The sequence below is a fragment of the Phalaenopsis equestris genome, unplaced genomic scaffold (genome assembly GCF_001263595.1).
Source record: "Phalaenopsis equestris unplaced genomic scaffold, ASM126359v1 Scaffold000224, whole genome shotgun sequence".
Taxonomy (NCBI): Eukaryota; Viridiplantae; Streptophyta; class Magnoliopsida; order Asparagales; family Orchidaceae; genus Phalaenopsis; species Phalaenopsis equestris.
The window spans coordinates 7,520,323-7,532,090 of record NW_018164666.1 but is presented as its reverse complement, the minus strand read 5'-3'; the positions used below and the strand labels follow the sequence as shown (position 1 = coordinate 7,532,090).

Here is an 11,768-nt window from a genome sequence, read left to right as displayed (position 1 = left end):
AATCCCACCCAACTATATATATATATATATATATATTGCAATTTTGTCTGCACACCAATGGCTGCAATCCTGAGAAACTTGCGACCGTTACTTCCTTAAAAACTTGTGCACAATGATAGCACTCTACTGCATGATCCCCTCTTCATGGCATTAGGGGTCAGTGATACCTCAAATCCAATTGCCAAGCACAACTCCATCGCCAACAAATTTATCTGCTCGCTAGAACTCGAGCACTATAATTGCGATATCACAAGCTTCTTTCCTCATGCCACAAATGCACATAAAGCATAGCAGTTAATGCCTTCATCAATGATCGTCACCAATTACACATCTCAAACAACCTCAACCAACTACTTCCTTAGAAACTTCACTGACCATACCATCGAACTACATTGCACAACCAGTCTGCAAAAGAGCTTTCTAAAACACCCACTTGCCACTTGTTTCTTAAGAAAGTTCTAGTAACCACCGATTGCTTGCCTCAAAATAAAGCCATGATGACCAATACCAAATAGATGGTAGTGGGTTCTTCTCAACATAACGCCAAAAGTACATTTTAATGACGATGAATTCATGTGAATGACTATCATAAAAGGCCTTAACACATCTAAAACAACCATACATTCATGTGAATGAAAATCTTTTAAATCAAGCCAAAGAGAACAACTATCATCCGTCGCGAGCTTGAAAACTTTTTCCAAAAGCCGTGCACAATACATCACATCATTGAAAAAAAAAATTCAGCATAAATGCTCATACAAACATCTCAAATGCTCGAATCAGAGAATATTGTGAAGAATAGAAAAATTAAATAAACTTAAATTTACCTTGCTCCAAGAATCATGTAACTACTATAAAATATTACGATTATTTTTATTTTTAAAAAAGAGTTGAACGTCTCTTTCAAACTCAAACATGACACATACACACGCTTTTAATGCCTTAATTGCATAACAGGATTTTCTCACTTCTCAATTCCGATCCTCCACATCCCCCACATTCCAAAGATTTGAGTTAACAAAACTTTTCCAATGCACATTCATGGTAAATTTGATATGATCGCTATGAAAAGTGATTCTAAATTCCCTCCCAAATCATAGTCTAAGCAAGTTAATATTAGACTAAAAGTCAACAGTTCATTATTGGACTGTGTCGGTCATTAATTTTGAAAATAAGATAAATTTAATTTAATTTAATTTAATATATATATATATATATATATATATATAATCTTGATTATGAAAAATAGTGTTTTAGATTTGAAAAAGATGAGACCAAATAGATCTCAGATATTTACTTTAAATAACCGAACACAACACCACAAGTGATACACTACCTTGAAAGGTAAACATATCACTTGATAGCGGCCTTAATTATATAAACTAAACAATTTATGACATCCGTTTGGTTTGCAAAATCTTTTATGTATGACCGACAAGTTCCCCCACCTAATATAAATATTAGATAAAATTTATTTTACCTGAGTTTTTAGTTCTCTATAGAGTCAATCCCCCATAGTTAATTACATCTTAAATAACCAGAATAACTTAAGAAAACTCTCGAAATAGAAACAATTATTTTAGAAGTCCAACGGAGCGAAAAAATAGAGGATGTCACGGATCCAAGGCAAGCCTCGGTGACTTCCCAACTATCCAAGTGTTTGGTTTTATGTCTTAGAGGTTAAGTTATTTAATATTTAATCTTGTCGATTTTATTATTTAGGGCTTACGCTCGCATGGTACCCAATCGTGCGAATAGCCTAGGCAGAAAAGGGGATTTATGTTGTACCGAACAACAACCTAAGAATCTTAAAAGAGTTAGGACTTACGATGCACATTGTTGTACAAAAGCCCAAAAGACAATATGAGGATTTACATCGTCCTAAGCAGACTACTTCAAAGTCCAATGAGTTATGTTATTTAATTCTAAAAAAGGTTTAACTGATGTAGACCTGTTTTGTTATTTTAGATTGTCAACCTTCATCTGTTGCATCTTCGTCGTGTTGCCCACGAAAACTTGTTTCATGCTCTATGTCATAACAGTTTCATGTTTAGTGTTTTATAGTAATCCGCCCTAGGTAAACCGACTATTGTTCTCTACCCTGAAGGTCTTGCAATTAATTTAATGCATGCATAAACAAAATATGCTATAAGGAAGTGCAGTAAAGGAAAACAACGTAAAGATCAATAAAGGAAAGTAGTAAAATGTTCAGTATAGGCGGTAAAATGCAGTAAGTAAAATGAATCTGCGTACCTGGCGGGTCTGCTGCTGCCGCAGAAGTTAGTCTTGCATATAGGAGCAAACAAGTATAGTAGAGAATTTAACAGGCAAGACAAACATACATTTATGCATAAAAAAACAAGTGGTAAAACATCTCATGGAAAAGTCGAAGAAAATCGCAAGTGACTCACAAAAAACTAGAAGAAAACTAGTAGGAAACACACCAAAAACTCGAAGAAAATTACAAGTGACTCACGAAAACTCAAAGAAAACTGCAAGAAACAAATGAAAAATCGAAGAGAAGCGTAAACATTCATGTTGGGGTAGGCTCAACTTAATTATACCCGAAGGGCTCCGAAGGCAACCATCGATCATCAGCGTGTATAAAGCTCCACATTCAACTAAAAATTTCCAACAACACAATCTTAAGAGGAAAATGCTTAACACAGTACAGTCAACTGACAAGTGGAAATTTAAATTGTATGACTCAAAGTTTATGATTTGTCACGCATTTAAAAGTATAATTTCATTTAACAGTCAAAGTATTAGTTTAATAAAAAATATATTTTTGTTTTGTTTTATCTTTATATGTTTTGAAAATACTTTCAACAGGTCAATCACACTATCAAGCTAGAATCGCCAGCAGCCTAAAAAAACATGAGTCCTCGTTAGTCTATTGTCGGTGAGTAATACTGTCATCCTACGTTCGCATCAGGTCTCTGAGTCGGGTCTAAATGTCGTAGGATGCAATATTATTCTACTTTATTAGCAGATGTCTTTGTCATCACCTCCCTTAAACCCCGAACCGTCCAACATATAGCTTGCCCGATGACACCTATACCTACATACTATGCACACTTATACCTAGGTATAAGCAACACTAATTGGACCATCGGGCAAGAAAGAAAAGAAGAAAAATTGAGAGAGAGAGAGAAGAGGGATTGATCCGTTTGAAATAGAACCCTCAAAATCACATTTAAAACATTTATACCTCTTCCCAATGCTGCAAGGGAGCACCAAATAGTTTTTATGTAAGGGCAATAGAGAGAAGGGGAAGGAGAGGGAAAGCTCGCCACAACAAGAAGGATTCAATGTCTCACAGGTAAAGGGGCAGCAAGGCAAGCCTCCCAACAACACTCAAAACTCATGCAAACAGGTCAGCCAACAACTTCAAAACCACAGCCAAAGAGACTTCCTATATGATCCCAAAAAGTTGCAAAAACCGCAGCCCAAGGAGGCTACAAAAACAACCCAAAAACTACACCAAATAGGTTACCAAAACTGCCCAAAACTTCACCCAAACAGGTTACGAAAACAATCCAAAAACTGTACCCAAACCCTAAACAGGTCACGAAAACAACACAAAAACTGCAGCCATATACATCACCAAAACAATCCTGAAAAGCTCCAAAAAAAACCGCAGCTCAATTAAAGTACAAGCAGACCCAAAACTGCAGTCAAATAAGAAGCAAGGAAGAGTTTGTTTCAAAGTTTCTCCAAACTATTAAAGTGAAAGCATAGACAAACATTTAAACCTTAACTTCCCAATTCAGCAAACTAGGAGCAACGGGAAGTTCCCAATCTCCTTTCCAACCATACCAAAATTTAAACTAAAATGTAGCCTTAAGCATGCTTTGAAAACCATTCAAGTAAGGAGCAAGTAGAGAGCAAAGAAAAGCTCTCAAACCATTAAAATGTAAAATAAAATATAGCCATCAGCATGCTTTGAAAGCCATTCAAGTAAGGAGCAAGTAGAGAACAAAGAAGAGCTCCTAAACCACTAAGATGTAGACTAAAATATAGCCTTCAACAAGCTAAATTAAAATCTCAATTGCAGGCCTCACATTTTTTTCTAAAACGGTGAAATAGAAGGATGTAAACTGCCATAACATTCACAAACCTAGTTCAAAGCATGCTAATCAAGTGGAGAACAAATGAATGACCACAAGCTCGAAAACTACTACTCTAAGCATGCTCAGCGAAATTCCAAGCATATCCAACATATTTTAATTAAAAGACGGCAAAGTAGAGAGCGAGTAGGTAGCCACAAGAACTTTGAAACATTCTTTTAAGGGTGTAAATATGCAATTCCACCATCCAGCCCCATCCCCTCTTTTTTCTTTCTTTTATTCTTTTCACACCGAGAGAAACATTAAAGCCAGAATCCATGACCAAACATGATGATGGCAGTGAATAACCAAGAGAGAAAGAAAGTTGAAGCTAAGAAAGAAGAGAGAAAACCGCAGCTCTGGAGAAAAAAAGCCACCCATACCTAGCTTAACATATTCAAAGAAAGAACAATAAGAGTAATAGAAACTCCAAAGCAGTAAGCACCAAGAGAGAACCAGTTAGGGCATTTAGAACTGATTTTGGCAACACCTTCCCCTCTCCAAAGCTTCAACCACCAAAACACCACCCCCAAGTGGGGTATTTATAGCCAAGAAGGATAAGGGGAGGTCACCTTCACTTACCTGGGGGTGAGCCGAAGCCTGAAGGGGAGGGAGAGTGGCGAGCAAGATGCAGAGGGAGAAGTGGCAAGCAGAAAGAGCCGAGGAAGTGGCGACAGGGTAGTGAGGCAGAGCAGAGGGGAAGCTTTAAGAGTTTCGGTTAGAGCAGCTGTGTAAGGGAGGAGTTCACGCGTGAGAGAGCCGGCTAGGTCTTCATCTTCTTTTATTAGGAAATCCCACCCAACTTATTATTATTATTATTATACTCTTTTTTTTTTAGCATTACTATTTTACTTAAGTTTCGCCAATTCGAGCATAATTTGATCCCGTTCAGAACCCTAACAATATGGGTGTCACCCCTAGAAAAATTTGATGTTCCGGATGCGCCGACACGGTCTATTTTCATCATCCGAGATCATCCGGTCAAGCTCGTCGACGATCAGGTCAACAATGCGTCAAATTCAACAACAAAAACAACAACAACAACAAAGCCTTAATCCCACCACGTGGGGTCGGCTACATGAATCCTTTTTCTCCATTGCGCCCTATTTAGTGTCATATTTTCATTTAGTTCTAGTAAATTAAGATATTTTTAATACAAAAAGCCCAACTCTTCCTAGGTCTACCTCTGTCTTTCTTAACACAAGTCGAATCTAAAACATCTAATCGGATCATCAGATGGTCGACGTTTAAAAACGCGTCAAATTCAAATTCCTTAAAATTCCATATTCGTGATCGATTGTTTCAAAGAATCGATTTAAGTTTTGATTAATTGTGAAGCAATTAAATGTGTTGGGTGATATGAATTTCGATGTTCATGTAAGTGAATGTGCAAATCGTGATGTTCGTGTATTGTGAATACACACGAAATTCATAATGGATTTCCTAAGACTTTTAAATCCTATGGGAACTCTCTTTAAGCCTCCAAGTGCTGGTCCTAGCCACTCAACCCAACGGTGATGGTACATGATCTTAGCCACTCAACCAGGTGGTGACAGCTCGAAATCATTACCACTCGGCCAAATGGGGATTAGTTGGGATCACCCATTTTAGGCCCCATAAGGGAGTTAAGAGATGGTTTGAGCTTTTAAATGGTGTGGGTCGCGCCACTAATCCTCTAAGATAGTCACTGGGAAAGCCCTAAGGCTAGATCATAGGCTTTAGTAGAAGAATTTTGCCCTCACCAAAAATGAGATCAACAAAATGCTATATCAACAAAATTGTTGCCTTCCAATTACCTTATTACATATGGCTCTCAAGGCCTTTAAAAGAAAAATGTAATTTTTAAAAGAATACTCTCAGCACAACCACACTCTCAAAGTACAATTATGAGTTCAATTTATATGGTTGATCCTCTGCGTACAAAGATAGAATTGACAAGACGGCTAACATGATAAATTTCTAAATAAATTTAGTCAATTTACAAATCACTTCTTTGCAACTAAGTAAAATACGATAGTGAGCTCAACTTATTGACTTGATCTTCTATGTAAAAAGAGAAAGTTAATAAAGTCAACAATGTGTAAATTTTCAAATAAAAAAATTAAATAAACTTAAATTTAGCCCTCCCCGAGAATCATACAACTAATAAAAAGTTAGTATTATTTAAAATAATGTGGAAGCTCTCTTTCAAACCCAAACAAGAAAAGTACACATCCTGTTAATGCCTTGCTTGCATAACAGGGTTCTCTCACTTCTCAAGTCAGACCCTCCACACCTCAAAGATTTGAATTGACAAAACTTACCTCGACTGACATCCACAAAAAAATTCCAATGATCATGATAAAAAAAACTATTCTAAATTCCCTCCCCAATCATAGTCTAAGCAAGTTTAATCAATAGAATGAAAGTCTAATACTGGACTGCTAAGTCTACGAAATTATTTTCTTCCATTTTCGTATGGCCTTCAAAGTCTTTAACCAAAAAAATGCCATTTTAAAATGAGAACTCTCAGCACAATCACACTCACAAAGTACAATTATGAGTTCAATCCATGTATCAGATTCTATTTACAAAAATAGAGTTAAAAAGATGTGTAATGTGGTAAATTTCTAAATAAATTTGAACAAATTGCAAATCAAAAACACGATCCTCTGCAAGCAAAGTACAATAATTAGTTCAACCTATTGACTCAATCTTCTATGTATAAAGATTAAATTAATAGGTTCTGCAATATGATAAATTTTCAAACCAATTTAGTCAAATGAAAAATCACGGACCAAATCCACTGCAAGTATGATCAAGACAAAAGTAACAATGAAGATTCAAATACCACGATGATGACCTTAACAGAAAACCTCTCCGGAGGGGTTCTTACTTCAATAATACACCCAAATTCTGGCAAAAATCATTTGGAGTTCAGTTCAAGTTAAAAATATAAAAATCTCAAAAAAAAAATAAATAAATAAAAATAAAAAATATGAAAACATTCAATAGATATCTTTCAACTAAAGCTTAAATCACCTAATCAACCATCATATCTAACAATTTGTCAATAATGTCAAATTTAAAACTAGTCTCACCTGAGAGTAGCTTTATAATCACTCTAAAAGATCTCACGCTGGTAAAGATATGTCATGTGCCCTTTGACAAACAGATTATGCTGCCAAATGACAGCAAAGAAAAGAAAAATTATGGTTGGGGTCCTCTAATCAAGAAGTTTGCCATGAAATAATAACATTAAATTATGGTCACAACCCAAGCTGTAAATTCCCCAATGGCCCTAATCTATTAGGTAGAGAATCATAGAATGCACATAATAGAAACATGAAGCCCTCTTTCAACCAGTATTGACATAAGATTGCCTCACAAACATCAACCCTGTCTCAAAGATTTCTTTGGATGACATAACACATGATTATTGACAATGATCCTTCGACAAATCACAAGGCATGAACCAAACTTTAAAATACATTCGAGGAATAAATTGGTGTTATTTGATTATTGATATCTTCTTTATAACTTTCTTATATTCTTTATTTTTCTCTTCTCTTTTCCCTTCTATTTCACCTATAGGAAGTTGCTCAAACACATGAATCCATTGTTCGTTAATGGAGTCCCCAAGCTCTTATAAAGAAGCAAACTCATCTTTGAGTATAGCACATCAACTCAAAATATTTAGGCTCAAAAACGGCAAAGCCATCAAATTTTTGTAATTAAGTAGTTAATAATAGTTAATTCTTTTGTTTAATAATAGTTTATGCATATGCTGCGTGTAAGAAAATTGGGGCATAATTTTATTATACAGCTTAATATTTGATGATTTGATTTTTCAAAGAATTCAAAACTTATGAAAATTTCATTGATTTAGCTTTTAGAGTATTTAATTTACACTACTCAACTTTTTAAAACTTCTCAAGGGTTGCCTTGAATAAAAAAACCACTGAGACTCACTCCACCTGTAGGAGTAATCCTAAACATTCATCTAATTTTGCACATATTCTATCATTTACACAAGTTCTTTGTTTACCACGACAATACACCTCCATAACATAAGCTGATCCGTATAATCAAAACAAATATGAAAGTTCTAAATGATTTATTAGTATCCTTCTACACCATAAAGATGAAAATCATGTGGCAGTTAAAGCAAAAAATAGTTTACTGCAACAATGACATGGTTCTCAAAAATTATTCCATGACATTTAAGCAGACAGGGTTCTCAACAAATACTTTATATCATGAGTGCAAGGAATATGCATCTCATAAAAATAGACCAAAAATTAGAAAAGCACATTATAGGTCAACAATTGATAGATGTCTTGAAAGAATGAGATCTCATGATATAACAATGTTATTCACAAGTAATAAAAGCAAACCAGAAAGGTGCTGAAGACCACTGCTACCAACGTCTGTGTCTGATAGCTCCAAGCTTTTCAATTGCAGGAGCCCTAAAAAAAGAAAAAAGAAAAGATTGCTTTAACAGGCGTATGAGTAAAATTAAGTTGCCTAGCAACAAAATTACTTCATAAATTGATTACACGGCATCAAGTGCAGCAAAATTAAAATGACTGATTAAATTAGCACCCCGGTTGAAGGGTGCCAATCATTGTAGTTTAAATTCAGTTTCGCAACAAAGCTAATATTGAAGTCTATTATATTTTTTTCAACTAAAATACAATAGTTTAATCTTCATTCATGGGCCAGGAGGTTGTTAGGTTAACTTAAAAGTTGTCCAATCAATACACAAAACTTCAGATTTAATAGCTTGATTCCATCAAAAGTCTAGGTTCCTCAGAAACCAATTTTCCAAATATATATATATATATATATATATACAAACTATTTGTTGCAACTAATTTGAAATGTAAGATGAGACTTCCTAAAGGGGAAAAAAATATAAATACAGTCAAATTTAAGTAGTAAAAGTGAGACAACAACCACCTTTTAAAGACAGTTTAAAAGTTATGAACTTGTTCTAAAGTTCTTCCAAGAAAATGATTGTTTCTACCACATCAGCTCAAAGCATGAGATCTAAAATATCAGGTATATGGAGTTAGCAAATGCTAATTGCATATGGCATTTTACATCGTAAATGTGTGGTCCTAGGTGTCCTAAAGACAAGATAAAACTATGCTAGATGATAATAGAAACTTAAAAGAGTTCGTTACAATATTGAAATCCAAGTTCTATCATTACCCTTCAAATTCAATAGACCTTCATCCCCAACTTTGCATGAATCCAAGTTCAGGCTCTCCAAATTAATAAGATCTGCATTTTAGAAAATAAAATTAGTTTGTGAAGGACAAGCTAACATAGTAGCAACATTTGTCAAGAAGAAAGCCACAAAAAAAAAAAAAACTATGTAAATTCGAGCTATAAAAAAAAAAATGTAAGAAAAAGAATTGGAGAGAAGTTGATCAAGATGTAAGACGTGCAAGTAAATTTATAAGCAATAAAAAACACACAGAACAAGAAATGAACATAAATAGTAAAACAAATACCCTCAATGATGAATTGCCTGGGATTGAGGACATGTGTGTGATATATATATATATATATATAAAGATCAAGTGAATAAGAATAGATCTGACCCCACAGCTTTGGATATATTTGTTCCATCTAAAGAGAAAACTACCACAGAACAGGTTATGGTGTCAGATTTAATCGCCCATGTGGCTCCTCCCTCTGAAAATACTATTTCAGCGATCGATGAGAAATTGGATGGCCCTGCTGAGCAACCTACACTTTCAACCCCTCCTCAGTTGCAGGAAGCATTAGGGGAAGAGGAAACATTTCATGTTTCAACACACTTGAACCTACAATCGTTGCAACAGTTGACAATCCTTATTCTGATGCTCATCAGCTTTTATCTGCCCGGTGTTCTGTTTACCAACGCGATGATTAGATGAGCCAGTCTTCTGAGAAGGAATGACAAGTCTATTCAAGGAGGAAGAAGAAGGAAGGAAGAAGAAGATTGGAGGCAAACTTCAGCTTGGGAACCTAATAGATGATACTTTGGTTACTTCGGGAAATGGCTCGGCACTCAACAATGTGTTAGCTGGATCTTGCCCTAGAACTAGAGGCAGAGGCAGGTCAGGAGAAGTTAAAGTTTTAGATGTCCTATTATAGATAGGGTTGTCAAAAAAGCTCGTTATTCGTAAGTAGCTCGTGTTAGGCTCGTTCGTTAAGTAAACAAGCCAAACACGAACAACTCTTTGTTCGCTCGTGTTCGGCTCGTTTTAGTTCGAAATAAAAAATATATATATAACTATTTATATAACAATATATTACATATATTATTTTACATATATTATTTATATAATAATATATTATATATATTTATGTCTAAGTTTAAATCATAACACCTCATGTGACAATGTGGTTAGTGTCTTCTTTTGTATATATTTGATCCAGATTTGAATCTCCCACTTTACATCTATTTTTCTCAATTTAAGTTTAACGAGTGAATTTCGAACCGAACACGAGCCGAACACGAACACGAACACACTGTTCACGAGCCGATTTCAAACACGAGCTATTTCAAAAGAGCCGAACACGAGCCAAGCCTAAGCTCGCCCAAGTTCGGCTCGTTTACAGCCCTAGAGGCAGAACTAAACCGGCTGGTCCCTAGCTACTTCTTTTCTGCGATTTTGGTATCTTTCTTTTTTTTAAATTTCCCTGTATCTTTTCTCTTTTAGGGTGTTTGTGTGTGTTGTATCGTATAGGTAGGCTGTCTCTACCTACACATACACATGTGTATGTATACCTACACATACACATGTGTATGTATACCTACACATACACATGTGTATGTATACCTACACATACACATGTGTATGTATACCTACACATACACATGTGTATGTATACCTACACATACACATGTGTATGTATACCTACACATACACATATATGTATACCTATACATACACATATATCTGTATACATACACATGTATACATACACATATATATGTATACACATACATATATATGTATACATATATATATATATATACACATATATATGTATACACATATATATATATGTATATATAAAAGCATGAATATTCAATCAATAACATATTCAAATTTTTCCCTTGAGAATAGTTACAGGGTAAGGTAACTGTTAAAGCCCATCTAATTTTCTCGTTCCCATAAACAACTAAAATGTACAGCCCACAACCCCTGCGAAAATAAATACAATTCCTAGCAATGATGCCACACTACCAACAATTGCCTATGACAACTCTTGAACACTTGTCATAATTGGTCCCCTGTGAACTCGCTCAATCCACGGTTAGGGCTGTAAACGAGCAGAACACGAGCGAGAACAGGCTCATCTTGTGTTCGGCTTGTTTATATTTCAAGCTCAAAAAGTGTATTCGTGTTAGACTCGTTTGTTTAGCGAGTCGAACACAAGCTGTTCACGAATGAAGAGTCATTTTGACAACCCTAATCACCTAGTCATAAGATGTTAAGGGTTGAGGCAAGATTTACAAATTATTGTTTATATTAAAACATCATTTGAATCTAATTTAATAATTTTTATTCTATTTTCTTAGTTAATATTTTTAATTGATTATAAATCTTTGTAGCATTGCAGTCAATTAAATTTTTTAAAAATACTACTCATCATATATATATATATATACATATA

At 34.9% G+C, this 11,768-nt stretch overlaps 1 protein-coding gene across 5 annotated transcripts in view; it reads right to left on the bottom strand.

The window, feature by feature from the left end:
* LOC110023529 (F-box/LRR-repeat protein 13) overlaps window positions 1-11,768 on the bottom strand; it is a 64,909-nt gene that overhangs the window by 5,259 nt on the left and 47,882 nt on the right. For all 5 annotated transcript variants that reach the window (XM_020722996.1, XM_020723000.1, XM_020722999.1 and 2 more), the window contains 2 exons: window positions 9,306-9,377; window positions 8,486-8,557 (listed from right to left, as the gene is read on the bottom strand). In XM_020722996.1, the coding sequence (XP_020578655.1) occupies window positions 8,486-8,557; window positions 9,306-9,377 (144 nt within the window). The remainder of the gene's footprint in view (window positions 1-8,485; window positions 8,558-9,305; window positions 9,378-11,768) is intronic.